At 36.8% G+C, this 20556-nt stretch overlaps 1 protein-coding gene across 1 annotated transcript in view; it reads left to right on the forward strand.

Moving 5' to 3' along the window:
• The window catches only part of LOC127847342 (uncharacterized), a 65717-nt gene that overhangs the window by 43887 nt on the left and 1274 nt on the right, over nt 1–20556 (forward strand). The window contains exons 34-51 of the mRNA XM_052379187.1: nt 647–717; nt 1013–1170; nt 2847–4043; nt 4145–4239; nt 4480–5013; nt 5122–5299; nt 5452–5636; nt 5750–6441; nt 6663–8116; nt 8880–12244; nt 14060–14374; nt 14743–14871; nt 15714–15858; nt 16827–16969; nt 17506–17588; nt 17850–18756; nt 18947–19169; nt 19939–20180. Coding sequence (XP_052235147.1) covers nt 647–717; nt 1013–1170; nt 2847–4043; nt 4145–4239; nt 4480–5013; nt 5122–5299; nt 5452–5636; nt 5750–6441; nt 6663–8116; nt 8880–12244; nt 14060–14374; nt 14743–14871; nt 15714–15858; nt 16827–16969; nt 17506–17588; nt 17850–18756; nt 18947–19169; nt 19939–20180 — 10116 coding nt within the window. The remainder of the gene's footprint in view (nt 1–646; nt 718–1012; nt 1171–2846; nt 4044–4144; nt 4240–4479; nt 5014–5121; nt 5300–5451; nt 5637–5749; nt 6442–6662; nt 8117–8879; nt 12245–14059; nt 14375–14742; nt 14872–15713; nt 15859–16826; nt 16970–17505; nt 17589–17849; nt 18757–18946; nt 19170–19938; nt 20181–20556) is intronic.

A 20556-nucleotide genomic window follows, 5' to 3' on the forward strand; every position in this document is an offset into this window, starting at 1 on the left:
TTGAAGTCAATAATGTATAGACAAGTTTAAGAAAATCACCATGTGATTGTCTGGAATAGTTATATCCTTTTTTAATTGTAATATATAATAAGAGCATACCTCGACGTTGGTGCCTCTGTTGTACCTATTTGAAACAAAAACAATACTGAAAAATTAAGAAGAAAATTTCACGGCAGCTAATTAATATTTCTGCGCGTGTATCTTCTCTTTTGTAAACTTTCGCTCGCCATAAACGGAAACAAAAATTTCCAATATGTCCGTGGGTGTTTTTTCGACCCACGAATGCAGTTCTTTTATCGGTGAGGCCACATTAACAAACACTGGCTCATAAAACAGCGTAGTGAGGTGCTTGCTATACATCAATACACTATATGTTATTTCTCCTTTTTTATTTCGTCTAGGATTTCGTTCTGCACTTATATTCTTTAAGACATATTCTATTATTTACGTCTGAAGATGTTGAATCCCGGCTTGAAACAATATGTTGGAATAGAAACGCAGAACCTCTTGCAACGTAGAAAGATTTTCTACCGTGTGGCTATTTGGTCATATGGTACAGCAGTATAAATGCTCCATATACCGGATGATAATCATATTGCGTTCCTTTTCCTTCAGATGTGCTGTTATGTATTGACCTCTATTATAGGGTTTGGTGCTGGCGGTGTCATAGGTCTCAAAGTTGGAATTAAAATGTGCGATCTAAGCATGACAACACAGGTCAGCGATTACCGTTATGTTGTGGGTTTTTTAAGAATAAAAAGGCATTAAGTTATTTATTGTTATTTTAACATACCAGTTCGATTGGATTGGACGGCTTATGTAAAAAAGAGACTATTATATAAGTAAAAGCTAAGTTAACTGTTGCCTCTAGCATACAATTTTTGGGTTTCCTTCGGAAGTTATATTTTCTATTGCCTCTTGTTTGTATTTTATCCATTTTTATATTCTGCAAAAAGGTTTTGGCAACGTGACATCATAAACAGCATACATAGTACCTGTTGCCCTCTTGCAGGTCATACTTACTCCGTGGGTTGCGGCAAAGATGTGGGGTGATATCGCTGTCGATATCATATTTGCGAGGGCTGGAATGAGGCTGATCGGTTATCTAATGGAAACTAGCTTTCCGATTACATCAGAGCTTGTGTTTTCGAAATTCCCAATCAAAATTGTGTATGTATTAGTTTGAGGTTATTGAGAAGTTATTATATTCAAAATTGGTGTTAAGCGCACCGATAATGAATACACAATTACATAAATATTTAAATTTCTGCAAAATACGAAGATTTTAATAAATGAACCATGAACTAGGAAAAACTGGACTCCACCTTAACTGCGGAATATATTCCAGAAACGCACTAAGCTAAATCATATCCATTGAATTAATAAATATAATATCATACAAAATGAGACATGTTATAGAAACAAATAAAAAACAATCTTAAAAAACAAAACCCAAGTGGTTTTCAAACTCGTGACTACAAATCTTTACTAAGAAATGAAAGAAGACATCTCTTAAACCAACTGCGCTATCATACTGGGCACATCACTATGGATAAATAGCATGCACACAATAATGACTTAAAATGTTAAAATAAAAGAAGCCAAACAAACAGGCTATGCATACACTACTTTTTTATTGCAAATACAAGGTAGCGTGCGTTATTTTACGCCATAATTATGTTTGTCAAAATCAGTGTATTTTAAGTAGTCACTTTAGGGTCCTTTTAAACTTATATAGATTAATTATAAAGTAAATACAACTTATATAGATTAATAATAAAGTAAATACATCTTACCTAATGAATGTAAAATCATTTGAAAAATCAAAACGCGTATAATCTATCCGGCGACCTTTTTATGACAATTTAAGAGGAATCAACGTTAAAGAGTATTTTTTGGATGCATCTTTTTATTTATTTGATGAAATGTATGGAAAATGCCGTTTAAAACTTAGTTTTAAAACGTTTGAAATGTTTGGCTTGACTTTTTATTAAAAAGATGTTAATTCAATTAAGCATTATAACTTCAAATTATACCACATATCATCATGGTCTGTATTTAAATGAAGTTTCAGTGACCAATTTATTAGTATGTCAGATTCGCACTTACAACTGGAATGTACATGCATAATTAATTTATAGATTCATAAATAATACCTATAAATGATAAGAACGGAACCAATCTCATTTGGTCGTTTGTTTTGTTATTAATTATTGTGTTTTTTAACTCATCCATCCTACGTTCGTACATTAGTAATGAGTCAGCCGCAGATCCATAGCCATATCAGAACGCATGTTGTATTTATCTGGGATAATTAAGGCACTAATGCCCGATGACATGTTCAATACGGTCACAAACATTGAATTTCTCTTTTTAAAGACTTTTAGGACACTTCAAATGGCGTTTTTTCTTCACATAATAAAAAAATCGAATTCCTTCGCTATTCAATTTATACTCCTTACTTGAACATAATAATAGCATCATGCTAAAACTAATGTATAGTATTTTGTATTATGCATGCTGTATTGACACTCACTTATGACGGTTGATCACCCTTGGGATTAGCCCGGTTCGTGATATATTTATGTCGATAAAGAAGGTTTGAACATTATATGTGTTGCGTGAAGCGAAAATATGCCGACAGCGTATCAGTCTACTCAGAAGCAAGCCTGTCCGCGACAAAGTCTCACGAAGTCGTGTTCAAATTAGCGGACAGGGTAGCTCCGTATAAGACCCATTACCGCACGACTTATGTAATTATTCGTAACAAAGATACTTTTTCGCAGTTATTGTATATTGTCCAACTCCTTATATTCTTTTTTGAAATTCTGTATTTTTCTTGGAAGGATGAAGATGGACATGGAGTTTATACCTTTAAAACTAGAACTTACGGTGTTTGCAGAACTAGTGTTTTTTGGCATACATATAACAATCGTCGAGTTATCACTCTGGAAATATCAAGTTCCCTCGATCAAAAAGAACATTTTCACGAACCCATATCTACTAGGGAACCCTACAGTACCTATAATATTGTCTGCATACACCAACAAGCTTCCCGGACCTAAAACTTGCATTGTTAATCAAGTGTTAAATCGCCCCCATTATGACACTGCGTTTTCACTAGAAATGTTTGCGCAAGACGACGTATCGAATGTAAAACTTACGTATGCGATTGGCACAAATGAAGGTGGAACAAACGTGCAGGATTGGACCGAAATGGGTGGCAATAATCTTCTTGTTCCCGCCAAGTTACCAGGTGGTATACCGCTGTATTGGACTGTAAGCGCAAGTAATTCTCAGAGTGTATCGTCAAATAAACAGTGTTATCTTCAAACCTACGACAGTACGTTGCCTGACGGCAAGGTGGAACATGAATATAAATTTTCATCACATCCGTCCAAACTGGGTGCGTTTATTATTGTTGTTGAAGACAGTCCACTTAAGGATTTGCATTACAAAGCAGTTGGGTACGGCCCTGGTAAATTTGGCAATCAGTTTGTAGGATGGGAAGAAACACGACTCAATCACTCTCCTCTACGGCAAGATGTGACCGGAGCATTGCAGCATTTTACTGACCCGAAGAATGGCAAACTTATAGCAAATGTTCTTAGCACGGCTAAACCGTTGAAGACCCCGGATTCATGCGCTGAATTGTGCTTAAATCATGGATCAAATTGCGTGTCATTTAGCTATGAATACCACACGGAGACATGCGATTTACACGATCAAGTGGCAGGTGCTAATGCCTATTTGCGCATAAGTGGGACATACAAAAGCTATGATCGACTGGGTATAGGTTATAACACCTATATTGAATATAATAATTTGCCACTTAGGCATGGTACACAGTATTTTGTCAATGTCGAAGTCACTAACGTGCTGGGATACGTTGCTTATTTGGTAGGCGAAGGAACAATGGTGGATTTTACACCTCCTGAACCTGGTTTGATCCTGAACAGTCAGTCTGACTTTCTGCGTGCTGACCGTTGCAAAGCCTCTATATCACAGCGGTGCCTTGAAGTCACAACGCGAGAAAACCACAGGTAAATACTTAAACAATATTTTCAATAGGCCCGCTCTATTTAATATAAAATAACACTGGTTTATGCTTATTTATACCTAAACGCAAAACTGTTTACACCAGGCTAATCATCGATGGCGTAGGATCTGAGACAGTTTTCAATGGACATCAACCCGTTCAGGACGAACTGTATACGTTAACGAACCATTACGTGTCGGGTAACAGAATAATTCTAATATTTGTCCATATTATATTTAATCAGTAAATTATGCAAATATAAAATGAAAAACAATAATGTCATTACTTTTTGAATTTGTGAATTTGCAAGTTTTTATAAGAAAAGTCAATCATTTATTAATTAAAAGACAACACATTGTAATAAATCTAGACGTTACGCAATAGAAACCGATTTTTTCAGATATATTTGCAGCATATACACGTATATGTTTGTATTACAGCAAATTGGAAAGGATTTCACGATGACGAGAGTGGTATCTATGGATACACATGGTCAGTTGGAAAGAGCGTTTGTAGTTCAGACGTGGTGGCTTTTACTAATCCATACGCTCATTTAACGAACCCGAAGTTCTGGACAGACTCCGGTTTTCAGAAAGGCGTACACCTTCCTGATGGCCCGTATTATGTCACGGTCCAGGCCCTAAATGGAGCAGAGTTAGGCGGATCATTGGTGACTACAGTCTGTCACTCTATCCCGTTTATCGTTGACACTTCCCCACCAGTTTTTCGCAAAGTTACAGACATAATATACGACGAGGACTTTGACCTCATTGCAATATACTACCACGCAAGCGATGATATGAGTAAAATCGCACATGCGGAATTTGGTTTGGGCAAAACGAAGTATGATGTCCAACTAAAAGCGTATGGCTCACATGCACCTATGGAAAATGAGGATCCTTTTGTTGCTGTGAAAGATCTTGGTCTTCAAGAAGGCATTCCGGCATGGATTCGTATACGTGTCACAAACAATGGTACATTGAGTGTAATATGCGGAAATAAATGTCACAATGTTCCTATCTTAATGAGTATTTTCTGCATTTTATACCGTTACATCTACGTGCATGACGTTTGAATTTCAGTGGAACTCTTCTCTGCCGGACACGGAGATGAGCCGATATTGATCGACAGATCATCACCGATACCTGGTACCGTGATGGACGGAGACGAACTTCGGAAAGACAGGCAGTTCCAAGCGGATTTTAACAGAATATGTGCACAGTGGATTGATTTCTTTGACCCAGAATCTGGAATTGACAGGTAAAGAGGCGAACTCTCAGAATACATGCGTTGTTTTCCTCATAAGTGTTTCTTAATAAAAAATGAAAAGTGGAAGCTCGTTTTGTTTAAAAAATCAATATACTTTTCTTTATAATTAATAGTTGCTAAGATCAAACAAACGCCGCTTTCAGATTTATGTGGGGTGTCGGGACTGCGCCTCAATCCGACAATGTAGTTAAATTCCACAATCTGACCCGTTATGAAAAATCCAGCTGCGTGTCAGCAACTTTAAAGCACAACAACACGTACTTCTCGACTGTATTTGCTTACAACAGCGCTTTGAATTCAAAGTCCTGCAACAGCTCTTCTGATGGAGGTAGTAATTGTTTTACATTTTAGTTTGTCTGACTTTGCAAATTACGAATACTTCTCAGACGATTTCGTTGAAATATTGTATTGTTTACGATTAACATTTACTTCTGGTTACAGTTCTTGTGGATATTACACCTCCAATAGCTGGAATTGTTCTTGATGGAAAGCTACATGCAGAGGAATTGAAATATACCTCAGAAACCGTGTCAAAGCACGCGAACTGGAGAAATTATCAAGATCCTGAGAGTGGAATAGCTAAATATGAAGTTGATGTATACGTAAACAACGAACTGAAAAGGACATTTGAAACAGGGAAATTAAACGAATTTGAAGATCACACTATTTCAATGAAGCATAAAGATGAGGTGTACTTTTATGTGCACGGGATTAATGGGGCTGACTTAAAAGCAGAAGCGAGGTCCGATGGCTTTATTGTTGATCATACACCTCCAATTATGACAGAAATTTGTGATAATCAAGTTGGTAGCCGATATCAGGCGGACAAATCAACTTTGAATCTTAAGTGGGATTTCCTTGATAGCGAATCCGGCATAGAAAAATATAGAACGATGATTTACGAAAACCGGCACGGTATTAAACAAAAGCACTGGCCTGCAAATGAACGGTATAATGAAACCAAACCGTCAAATTCCTTCAACGGCAAAATGGAAAGAGCACTCGGGGACTTAAATATGGAAGACGGTGGTATTTATTTTCTACACATTACAGCGTTCGATGGAGCACTTTTAGCCACAGCACACGAAAGCAGCGGAGTTACCATTGATACAACTCAACCAAGCGAACCCACGGTAATTCATTCAAAAATGTTTACAAAATATTTTTAACAATTACATGTGATTGATCTATGTACAACTTTCAAATAATCTACAAAAATATGTTTCCTAAATATATATTTAATTAAGTGGATTAAACATGTTTAGCATAGTAAAACCAATTAAACAAAAACAAATATTTATTATGAGTAAACATCCTATTTAATATAAGAAAATACATTGATCTGATGTTTAAGGTAAAGATCGGCCTGTCAACAGAAGACGAGGAAATTAATGAACAAGGCCAAGTGTTGCACAATGACCAGTATGGTATTCGACTTTATTGGTCTTCGAGAGACTCTGAGAGTGGAATAGCAAAGTATATGGTGGCAATTGGTACAAAAGACAACAAGGAGAAAATTGCTTCGTTCACTAATTACGGAACAGACACTTCTGCATTTATTTCTAATATTTTCTTGGAGTCATTCAGTACCTCTGGCACACTTTATGTTGCCACTGTCGTCGCATTCAATGGCGCCGAACTGGCTTCCGAAGAAGGTATTTCCAGAGATATATACGTACAAAAGGCAAATATTCCCGGCGTCGTCTTTGACGGCAGGATCCTTTTTGAAGACGTATCTTTTACAACTGATCACACATCCATCGCGGCTTCGTTCTATGGGTTTGAGAGCGAAAGTTGCGATATAATCAAATATGACTGGGCAATTGGAACAACTGCTTTTGGAACCGACGTTATAACATACACTAACTACGGCCTAGTCATGTTAAATGATTCACATGGACAATGTCAAATTGATACAGAGTTATTTGAAGACGTCACTTACTATATAACAATACGAGCAGTCACAGGCTGTCATGAGGAGTATATTGTGTCCTCCTCAGATGGAATCACACTTGACAGAGTTGCGCCAAAAGTTAATTTTACTGTTGACGCTTCCAATGATACAATCGTTTCCATTCAAAATAATGTTATTTACCAGTCAGTTAAAGATTCCATGGCTATAGGTGGTAATGTTACTGATAGACATGACATTAAGTCGTTTGAATGGGGTCTTGGATCACTTCCTGGTTTAGTTGACATCAAACCATTTACATATGATTTGGCATCTTTGACGAGCGTCGCAACATTAGTACCCGGTGAGGCAGCTTTTGTGACATCAAACGCCGTTGACCTTGCGGGAAATCAGAACATTGTGTCATCATTTGCTGTCATTGCAGATACAACAGCCCCTGAAATGATTGACCTCGAGTGTACGCAATTTATATCCATACGCAAAAGTGTCGTTACATGCAACTGGTTGACAATTGTTGAAAACGAAAGCATTTTAAAAGAAACCATAATAGCCATGGGATCCACAGAAACTAACTTCGATGTTTTAGACAGCTTTGTTATTCATAAAGACACCTACAGTTTCACCCGAGATCTTCACAACCATATCAGTGAGATAAGTAACACAACTGTCATATTTATTACTGTATCTGTCTCTAATGTTGTCGGACATAAGACAACGTATGGCCGAAATGTAATTGTTGACAGAACAGCCCCTGTAGCCGATAATCTTTATGTCGTGACAAGTACCTCGCATGGTAACATGAGAGATGTTCATCAGAAATGTCAGATACCAAGAGGATATGTTGAAGTAAAATTGATAGGCGTTTTTGATAAGGAGTCTCCAATTGACAAAAATAGGTAAGTACATTTATATGTCCTTTTGAAAAGCGGCCGTATTATAAAAACTCTCAAGAGGGTAAGAATGCATGAGTAACATACCTTTCCCGGATGCTAACTTTGTCCAACATGAATCTTTTTGTTAAATTGCAAGTTTTATAACCACAACAGTACAGCTCTGGGTTTAATACCGAATGTTCCTAAATTTTCAAAGTCTAAAAGAACAAATTCATGTTAAGTTATTTCTGACACGCCTTTGATTTCATTACATTGATCGATTTTAAATGAAGAATGATTTGTCGGATTGATGTGCTAAAGAACAAAACATAATTCGTCAAAGTTAATGTAACACTCAATGCCTATAGTTAATTAGTTGTAAATGCTTTGTCCTGTGCGTCACTGTACCCAACACATACTGACTTTTAATTAAATTGCCAAAAGGAATGGTTTGAATTAGTGTCGCTCCCAATGTCATTGATCATGGTCAATAGACAAATCATGGTATTCAGCATCAATAGGATTTGTGCAGGTTTGAAGCAGTCTTAACAGAGTTTAACAAACAAACAAGTGCCGTTGTTGAAGGTTATGATAACAATACATGGTCAATTTTAAAACATAGGAAATATATTTACAGGGTCACATGTTTGGTCATAATTCCTTATAGTATTTAGATACATAATTGATTAACCCTCTCACATACCGGTAGATGTGTACATCAATGCCATGATCAAAAGAATGTCCTAATAAAACACTTTTAATACGATTTTTTTTTTGTTGTTGAAAGGTTTGAGATCGCTCTTGGAAGCAAACCATTGAAAACAGATTATTTGGAATACCACACGGTCAGTGAAAACAATGATGGAATATTCTTTGTAAATGGATTTAGACTAAATCAAGGAGATGTGTTTTATGCAACAATGAGGATTACCAACAAGGCCGGTTTGAGAAGTGAAATTTCTTCAAGCAGCGTAGTTATCAGCCAGACACCGTATCTTGAAGTAATAGACGGGACTGGCGAATACGATATTGACTTTCAGTCGATGCCGAACCTCATTCAAGGCTCTTGGAAATATAGTGACGCGTGTCCAATCGTAGAGGCAAAATGGAAAATAGAAAGTCTTTCAGGCAACACATTGTTTGAATTTCAACACGTTCCGAATGCTGGAAAAGTGTTTTACAATGACGAGGTTTTACTTGAAAACGGAATAAAGTTCACTGTCACGGTTCAGACGATGGACTTCCTCGGTCGTGTTAAAATAGCGAGGTCGGATGGTGTCACGATTCGTATTCAACCGCCCTTCCCAGGTTTAGTGAGAGATGGTACTGATAAGGACCTCAACTATCAGTACAGTACAACTGAACTCTCAGCCAACTGGGATGACTTCGGCGATAGGTCTAGTGATCCGACGCAGACCATTCATCACTATGAAGTCGCAATAGGAAACGACCGTCGATACGAGAAAACAAGGACTAATATTCATTACTTTGTGAATGTTGGAGTCAAAACGACGTACGCGTTTTTACATTTAAATCTGACATCAAAGCTGGTCAGATATTACATTACGGTCAGGGCATACAACACTGCCGGTGGTTTTACAGAAGGCTATTCGAATGGTATACGAGTTGGATTTAACGATGAAATAATGCCTGGTTCCATTTCCGTTAAGAAATACCAATCCTCTACTGATTCGATGGCAATATCATGGAGTAAATTCCAATCGGATATCGACATAATTGATTACAAAATTGCTATAAGCAGTCATCAAGATACAATTGCTAATGACACCGTGATTTGTAACGTAATAACCCGCAACACAACAATGTACGATGTCGCCCCATTTCATAGCGTTGGCATAGACGAATTAAGCGATCTACAAGGACTTTCACTTGTTCACAACATTAAATATTATGTGACTGTTGTTGCCGAAGATGAAGCTGGTATGTGCACAGGAGTAACAAGTGACTGGGTGCTGGTTGATACATCACCTCCCGTGTTCGGTAAACTATACATTGACGACATAGAAAGTTCTACTGTGATTTATGTTCAGAAGTCGTCGGAAATGAAAATCGAATGGACAAATGTACATGATAATGAATCGGGAATAAACAAAGTTCTAGTTAAATTATTTGAATGTAGCTATTGCATGTCTACGGCAGTTACAAGTGAAAATTGTTACTTAATTGATGAAAATTCTGTGAAAAACGACACGAAAACGGCGTTTTATGAGCTACAAACAAACCCAGACAAAGTCTATTACGTCACAGTAGATGTTATGAATGAGGCGAATCAAGTGACTTTCGTTCAAAGTCTTCCAATTCTATTGGACCAAACGCCACCCTTGGTTGGCGACTTTAAAATAACGGATGACTGGCATGATGTTGAAACATTTCAACACTCGACAGACAAGCTATCAGGAATGCTACCAATTGCACTTTCGGAAGTGGAATATTTATGTCCGAGCCAAAAACTGTATTTTCCTTTGATTAGTGACATCAGAATGGAAAACGTTATGGACAAGTTTGACAAAGAATTTCTTGTAGTAAATAACACAGGTGCATATCTTGGAATTGGATATAATTCGGACTTAACATGTATCACGAAATCCGGGGTGATATCAGAATCAACGGAACTACAAAGTGGGAATTATTCGTTTAATGTTCGTGCAGCGACGGGAGACCGAACTATAACTACCTTAGCTATAATCACAGACCAAATTATTATCCCATTTGTAATAAATGATCAACCAAAAGAGAAGGACTTTGACTACAGTCTGTTTGAAAATGTCACTGCTTTAGGCGCAGAAAACTCATCACTGGATGATAATATAAATATAACAACTACGACCACTGGCCCAAATCTATCTTCAAAGCTAAACAATGCCACAAATGGTTCAAAATCAGATTTTGAAAACGAAGAGTATGGAATAGGAATTCATATTTTAGGTTATAAGCTCGGAAATAACACATTTTATCATCACGCTTTATGGGCCAGAAACAAATATATGTCTTCTCTAATGTGGTTTCAGAGCGACAAAAGTATAAATGCTGAACATAGATATATATTTAAGGTTTCAAAGAAATCGGAATACATTGACGACACAATTGATGTCACCCTAATTGTTGGTGAAGTAGAAATGGCGTCTATTTCTGGTTTCAAGTTTGCCGGTACCGTAAAGCTTGCTGCGCTTACATGGAATGAGGATAACTACCAACCTCCTTTAGATGATATCTACAATCCATTTTACTCAGAGGCAGTATTGAGCTCAATATATATTCCAGATATGCAAGATAAACTTTGTCGCCATGGGCGCGGTTTCTATGATGGTGAAAGCGGCATCAAGGAATTATGGATTGGAGCTTCTGACAACAATGTCTTAGCAGGCAATATTCGTGCATTTGAACTATATCAAACGTTCTGCTTTCCTTGCATAAAACCCTGTAACATACTCTGCAAGGAAACATGTAATGCGGAAAGACTTAACGACGGATTCAACATGATAAACTTTAATGTTACAAATATTCATCTTGAATCATCCGAAAACACACCAGAATGTGCTAATGTCACTAGTGATAAGAGATGTAATAGCACTGCATATTACTTAAACGCCAAACTAGTAAATTTTGCAGGAGTAGAAACAGTAGTGTTCTCTAATGGAATCCAAATTGATACATCTCCACCATATTGCGAGTATGCAAAATGCACATCTCCGGAATACAGTGAAGATGAGCCAACTAATTTCACTGGATCGAGTACTACAATAGGTGCGTATTGGAACTGCACAGAAAATACAAGCCAGATCGTGAAATATAATGTTCATATTACAAACAAGGAAAGTGGAAAACCTGTTATGGATTATGTGGACGTCGGTTTGAAGACCAAGGCTACATTCAAACTCGGCAATGGTACTTTTGAACACGAGAAACATTACGAAGTGAGAGTTTCTTCGTTGAACAGCGCTGGATTAACGACCACTATTTCTTGTTTAGTGCAAGTGATTCTCTTTCCACCAGACGTAACCAAAGTTATATCCGGCCCTTTGTATTCCAATCGGTCAAATGGAGCAGATGACGAGGAACCATACTGGACCGAATCACAGTCACTTATCGGCATTCAGTGGCAGGGTGGAACGCCTGATATTGAATTCTATGGTGAGTAAACTACGTTCTTGTATGCAGCGCTCTTTGCTAAATTGTGAACAGTTCCGGTACCTTTCATTTGGGAAAAATGAGCGTAAAATTCGGAATTGTAGGCCTCTTAAATGAATGTGTACTAAATGGGTGTGAAATCCGGAATCTAACAAAGAAAATACCCATTAAGTTGGTGTTGTAACTTGACCATTACATCTGGTCATATTAAAATACTATCGATGTGAAAGTTTTAATTGTTGTAGAAAATATTCGATGGTAGGGTTCCTCAGTAGGTATAATGACCGCCGGACAAAACGACATCATAACTGACTGAACATGTTAGTTCTCTTTCAGCCATACTTTGGCAACTAAAAGCACCCAAGAGGTTTATGGCCTCGATTACTTTTTCATGTAGTATTGTCTATTGAAACTCACTTGATATACATATATGCATTTCTTTTAAGTTTAAATTATCACGGTTTAAGTCAAAATTAAAATGGAAATGGCTTGTTATGTTTAATTTAACATCTTTTAATCGAACAAGGGGCCTTTGGTTATACAAGACTAATCGATGTAATGTGTTATATTACCATATTACCGTTATAGTAGTAGTAATAGTAGTAGTAGTAGTAGTAGTAGAAGTAGTAGTAGTAGTAGTAGTAGTAGTGGTAGTGGTAGTAGTAGTAGTAGTAGTAGTAGTAGTAGTAGTAGTAGTAGTAGTAGTAGTAGTAGTAGTAGTAGTAGTAGTAATAGTAGTAGTAGTAGTAGAAGAAGTATTAGTAGTAGTAGTAGTAGTAGAAGTAGTAGTAGTAGTAGTAGTAGTAGTAGTAGAAGAAGAAGTAGTAGCAGTAGTAGTAGTAGTAGAAGTAGTAGTAGTAGTAGTAGTAGTAGTAGTAGTAGTAGTAGTAGTAGTAGTAGTAGTAGTAGTAGAAGTAGTAGTAGTAGTAGGTGTTGTTGTTGTTGTTTGTTTACAGCGTGTTTCAACACGCACAACAGATAGTTCCATACACCAGCAATAAAATTCACGACGCGTGAGTTTACCTCGTATCAAGACGTCAAACTGGAAAGGAAGAGCACTGCAATTGGCAATAGGCCTTCTAGACTTAAAAACTTGATTCAGTCAAGATTTTTTCATACACTCAAACATTAATTTAACTTTGTTATAACATCTATTTACAATTTAACAAGTTTCTGTTCTATTGTTCATTTTTCTTCAGAGCAACAATGGCACATAAAAGTGCTAATGAATTTGATAAACACAAACGATCGACATTCATTCAAATAAATTTCGGCATATAAGTTTCTACTAAATGATTTCCTAAAATGAACGTCCAATCGGGACGGGATATTCCCACTGAACATGTATATATCATCCGACGCAAGGTGGGCGTTAAGTTCTTATGCAAGAATGTGTTATGCAACATTTTCGGACAATCGGGAGAAAGTGAAAGTTTTTGTGTTTTTTTAAATAAATTAAATAAATGGAAGTGTATGTTTACACTAGCGCATTCGTCTGCTTCACTTTGCAATTTATGTGGAAATTTAAGAGTACCAATAATATGTATAGAATATGGATACATTTTGGCTATTTTAGTTGCATTAAGATTTTATATTGCAATTATGCATATTTTTCGTCATTTTGGTGGCGTATTTATTTTCAAGCGTAGCAATGTTATTGAAACAAAATACTCCTAGCATATGCGTGTGACGTCATCACGGGAGCCTATTTCTTAATGTAAACAAAATGGTCGATACAAAGACATGCTCGATATGAGGGAACCGTACGAAATAATAGTTAGGCCTAAACATGTTATGTGCATGCTGGTTATTTTTCAGAATGGCGTGTTGGTACTGAGTCGGACGGGGCGGATCTTTTTCCGCCATCGAAGGTTGGAATAAACACGGATGGTTCCTCCGCCATCGTCCACGGGAAGGTTCAATACAACAACAAATATACCAATCGAACTGTGTCTGAATACAGAAATACCCTGAACATGTCGTCTGAAGAACGCAATAACTTTACCTCTGCAAGCGAGGCCGAGAAATCATTCTATCAGATTGAACCGGGGCGTTGCGTGTATCAGTCATTATACGCGATAGGTTTATCGCATTTAAAAAGTAACATCAAATCGGAGACAGTGTGTATAAAGCGTGAGTATTAAAACTTATAGAATAGAGAAATGACATGTTATATAAAATAAATATTTTAGAAAACACGAACGAGTTGGAGTTTAAAATTCCATTGAATAATACTTTATGTTCTATAACAAATTTTCATGTGTTACGGAATAACTTCTGTAAACTTTATTTGATTCGGTTATATTTTCGTGTCGCTTAGCTTGGTATAATGCTATTCTATTTTATTGATGATTTATTTTGTCAAAATGAACAACACAGTGTGATTTTTATCGAGATACTATAAATGAAGATATTGTACAGCGCCAATGTGTTTGCATTGCGTTTTGTTTTGAACTTTGAATTACGAGAACAAACGGTAATATAGTTTAATACCCATACAGGTGCCGGGGATGTTAATCTGAAGAAGAAGGCAGATGACTTTCTTTTGCGGGCAGTACGACCTTCAGGATCTTCCAACTGGATCGAAACAAATGATGCAGTCACCGCAGATATTGTTGTAGAGACAAAACGTGAGTACTTCTACTTTTTAAGTTTGTCGAGTCAAAACGCGAGTCATAACGTGTTATATAATTGTCGCATCAGAACGTTGATACATCCGCTTAATCGCTTAATGCTGTTGTTTATTCTGAACGTTCGTACAGGTTTTACTTCGTTGTCGAATCTGAACGTAAGTTCTTCCAATTAATAAAGTTGGTAAATCCGATCGTCCGTACTTCCAATTTATAACGTTGTCAAATCAGAACGTAAGTACTTCCACTGTATTAAGTTTGACAACAAGAACTGCAACTTTATGTATAAGTCGAACCTCAATTTAAGTTCTTCAACTTCATTTAGTTGTCGAATCTGATCCTGAATACTATAACTTTTAATACCGCTAGTTGTCGACTCTGAGTGTAAGTGTTTCTGCTAAACAGCTTAATATGATTTTCGGATCTGAACATAAGTACCTATATAATGTAGTTGTCTAATCTGCGCGAAAGTACTTCGCCTTATTATTGTTGTCGAATCTGAGCATACGTACTTTTACTGTATATTATTGTAAAACCTGAAAGTAAGTGTTTTCACTTCATATAGTTTACAAATCTTTATATAGTTTTATTGTTGTTATCTATTGATACTGAATATATATTGTGGTATATAAGATTCTTTTAATATAGTATTAAACCATGTGAATAAGTTTTTTTTCCGCCACGAGTATATTTTAAGAGATTGAACTAAAAAAAAGTGTGTCAGAGGATTTACTAACGAACTGAGCAAAAGCATGTCTACCGCAATGGATATGGCGACATAAAAAGATAAGCGTACACTGTAGATTTCCTTTTTATATATATTATAGCTTGTAATATTTAAGTGACCACGGGTGGCTTTACTCTGGGAACGCTGACGCAGCAGGACCTACAGGAAACATACGGTAGCGCCGCTACGGCAGACTATAGGCCATTCATTTCCAACATTGAAACAACGCAATGGAAAACATCACGGCTATTGCGAAACAGGTACGTAAGGACAAAATCACCACGTGACGCATGAGACGAGTTAGTTAAACGTATTTATTAAAGTCCCCGTTCGCGGAATAGATCGTTGTTTTGCATATAAATCGTATAGCGATAAATAAACATAAATTCATTGAAATATACTTTGTATCGAGGTTGACATCGAAAACCTGGTCAAAATCGGTTTCGAATCGATAAAATAATAATATAAATGATGATAATAATAAATACATGCAATAGGCGAAAATCATTGCAGCGTATATTTATATTTAGCTTTCGCTAAACATTATTAGCATATGGAAGATTAATACATAGATTTAGCAAAAAAGTAGCGTTGCAACTCTGTTACCGTCTGTAACAGATGTTTTTGTATTTGTTCTTACCTTCGCTCCGCTAAATTCGCCCGTATCCGCAATTTAGTTTGTTTAAGTTTTAATTAACGTGTCGAATCATAAATATTAATTAGGTCGTTTTCGTACTTAACCGTACTCGACCCCAAAATAAAAATCGCTATATTGTTTGTTTTACACCGATTTCAACCGGATTTTCAGCGATATCCTCAATATTAACACGATTATGCTCATTTATATCTCCGCGAACGGGGACTTTAAGATGAACGAATATACTATTATGTAACAAACGAACTAGATAGCATGTGCCAATCATGCTTCAACTTCTTCGTTTTCAGAAGTTAAACATTCGTTTACTACAAGTTAACATTTAAAGTCCATTCTTTTTTTACACTTAAATTGTAATCCTTACCAGAAATGTGTCAAAAAATTAATAAAATTGAATATAACTCACCGCGCTTGAATAGTTGTTTTTGTTTATATAGCTCGCATAAGTTCACTAAACAGCGTTATTGGTTCCATTGCCTGAGACTATTTAACGACTTGATGTTTGCATATAGTTTATGTATTCAAAAGTCGTTCTTGACTTATTTATTCATACGATAATTCGTTGTTCTCCAGGATACATCGACACTGTGATGTCAATTTATTCATCTCCCCGGCACCACGTGCCGAAGCCAAAAGCGTCACCATCAACGTCGCAGTTCCAACTGGGTGCGAGCCAGACCCCGAGCATCAACCCGCACTCGTCTTTTGGGACAGCGGTTTGAATAACAGAAATCTTTTAAAATACTTGCAAATATTTTATTTTGAACAAGAAGTCATTTAGAAGCCATTCAGAATTTATATAAAAGGAATTATTCTAGCATGGTCTATGGACACTGGAGTATTTCTGTCCTAATCATATTTCTGGTATTGCATTATAATGAAATTATGTACAGCGATTGTTTTTTCACCGGGGTCATGTCATTGGTTATTGAAGTTGAGAATAATATTAATAAATCTTAAAATAACATACGAAAAAACACACTCTACCATGTAATCTCGTAAAACAGTTCCCAGATGTTAATCAAAAAACGTGAGAAACATATTTTACTATAGATTTTACATGTACCCTTTAGTTGTGCACGTCAACTTTAAATTCGTTTGACTGTCAGACAATTTTAAATAGCTCGTAATTGTATAGAACCAAACTGACACGCTAGTTTCTTTTCAAAAAATACACAACAACAATATCCATGAATTTGTATTTGTATTCATATCACATTATTTATCCCATTTTAATTTCAAATTGTTTCAGAGAAAGAAATTTGGTTGCACATTGACGAAGGATGCAATGAAATATTGACTGCAAATGTCTCCAGTAGAATATATTATGCGACGGTACAATTTTATTCATTTTTTATATGTTGTATTAAAAAAACAATTTCTTTAATTAAAAAAAATAAAGAGGCAGCATATAATAATCATTGAGTAAATAATCGATAATTAAGGTTGCATTAGAACATTATGTACGTATTGAGTACAGAACCCGTTTGTTTTTTCTACGACATACCGTGACAACACAAACAAAGTGCAACTCCATTTTAGTTTTTAGGTATTGTGGGGGAATGTTATGCCCTTCAATTTTATTTATTTCGATAGATGTGTCCTAAGTTTAACAACGCAGAACGAAAAAAGAGAGACGCCAACATTGTAATCGATTCACCGATGCATTACAGCTTGGTCAAAATAGGGAAAAAATTCAGCAACTATCCGCCGAAAATAGTTTCAAAAATTTTGGATATAACAGAGGACGTTATAACCGATCTTTTAATTGAAGTACAGGATACAGAAAACGACACTCTGTTTTATAACATCGTCGATGAGCCGGAAAATCTCCAGTGTAACATCACTTCAGACGGGAATCTTCGATGTAAGGCGACTGAGGACGATTTTTATGGAGAAGATTACGTAACAGTTGAAGTTACCGAGATAGATTTGCCAACCATTGAACAACCGATGGCGGATAGAGTCCGGTTGAAACTGGTTATTCACGGAACACCTGATAAAACTGAACGATTCTTCTTCGATTCAAATGAAACATTCTACGCTGACAAACGGCCCTCTTTACGTCACACCATTTTAGTGAACGCTAACAGGTCGTCTACCCACTACGCCGGACGGATTGTACTCGCGGATGTCGACGGCGGCGAAGTGTTTGCTCCTCATCCTAGATTCAATGCTCTCGGCGACGCAGAATTCTCTCTTAAGAGGTTTACTACCACATCGGATATCCTGCTTGCCAATTACACGGCTAAACGATACAGAAGCGTGGACGCATATGACGTGGACTTTGAGTTCTCTCCTTACCTGCAGGGTAAGATGACCCTTGATTTTATCGCCACGAGTGCCGATGACAGTTATACGCCAGGTGTCACCATCGAAGTCTACGTGATGGAGAACCCGTGCATTCATGGTCAGTGTCACCATCCCACTCTGGGCTTTGGTGCTTGTGAACATCCAGCGAGGTCTCTTTCATTCACTGGCTTTGAATGCTTATGTGAACCTGGTGAGCAACTATTTATATTTCTTTGGACGCGTCATATGCACGGTATTGCAGTACTGATACCAACTTACATATTCGTTAGTTGCATAGCTATTTAAATACGTACTGATTAAATTGAAACATGTGAACTTTGGTTGATTAATTTAAACGTTTGGCACATGTTTAATAATTCAATTTATTGATCGACATACAGGTTATACAGGCGACTGGTGTCAGATAGAAATTGACGAGTGTCAGGCCAGCCCTTGCTCCAGTTTATTCGACTGCGAGGATCTTGTCAATAACTTTAAGTGCAGCATCAACATCCCTAAACTTCTGGCTGTCATCGCCTGTCCTCTCATTGCCCTTATTGTCCTTGTGTACGTTCTGAAGAGAGCTATTGCGAGGCTGAGATATATCAAGTTGTCAAGAAGCAGGTACTGGCTTTATTAATCTGTCGTATCATGCCCATGGTGTAAAAGTTGAGGTCTAGTAATAATTCACTGTGCAATGTCTGCAACACCGGCTTCATTCCCTGACACACCGGCTTCATTCCCTGACACATAAGCTTCATTCCCTGACACATCGGCTTCATTCCCATACACACCGGCTTCATTCCCTGACACGCCAGCTTCATTCCCTGACACACCGGCTTCATTTCGATTTATCTATGTCCAAAGAGATTCGTTTTATTTTTTTAATTATACTGCACATGACTGGTCAACTACATTCATGGCCTCTGTTGGATGCGGCCACTTAACTATACCACGAAATACTATTAAGAAATATGTATAATTTCAAAAAACTTACATTGGAAGGTTATATACGTAATTTAAACGTAATGATATATTATGATGGCGTAAGACTGAATACTTTACATTTGCCAATTTATGTTTTGCCAAAAATGTGAACAATTATAGTTTTTACAAATCAGCCGAGTCCCACTGCTTCAATATTTTCGAATATTTGAAATAATAGAAACATGTACCGCATGCCAACAATGATGAACTAAGTATACATTACTTGCTCACAGTAAATAATGTACCATTACGTTCATGATCTTCTGCATTGGTTATATTTTACATATGGTGCTGACGTTTTTCTCGTTTAATGTTTTTATCAATGGATTACTAGTTTTAGGAACACTACTTTTTATTCATTTGGAATTTACGAAAATATTTTATGAGCTCCTTTGTCAATATAAAGGGTGGGTTTAATGGAGGAAAGCGGACGGGAAGTCGATAACAACCGCCCGGCAACAGCCTCCGAAATCTACATGCATGACAATGATAACAACAGCATCTCGGATGATGACGGCGTTGATGACAACAAAATCAAGGGTGACAACACATCCGTTAGAGACAATGCGCCGTTGCAATTAAGTTCGCTGCTTTTGCCTGGCAAGGCTCTGCCACCACACCACGGAGATATCTTCTCCGCCTTCAAAGGTAGCCAGTGTTTCTTTGCTATCAATCGCTGCATGTATGTGTACAATATATTGTTCTGTATAGTTTGACTGTACCGTCAGCGTATGTACACATTGTACGAAACGCTCTGTTGTAAACATAACAATATGCATGCTTATTTGCTTGTGATACACCCCTGAATCGACAAGAAAAACAGCTATTATGTATAACCAACTCGTAAATAATGCAAATAAATGACCCGAACTATAGCTCAACATAGTTAAATATAGGAACCATTATGGTTGCACACTTGTTTATAAAAACATGTACAATATTATTTTTTTCTTATTAGTGTTATTATTCAAGCCATTAAAATACCTTTATCTTTCTTATGCGTGCTTATTAAACAACTAACGCT

The sequence above is a fragment of the Dreissena polymorpha genome, chromosome 10 (genome assembly GCF_020536995.1).
Source record: "Dreissena polymorpha isolate Duluth1 chromosome 10, UMN_Dpol_1.0, whole genome shotgun sequence".
NCBI classification, from domain to species: Eukaryota; Metazoa; Mollusca; class Bivalvia; order Myida; family Dreissenidae; genus Dreissena; species Dreissena polymorpha.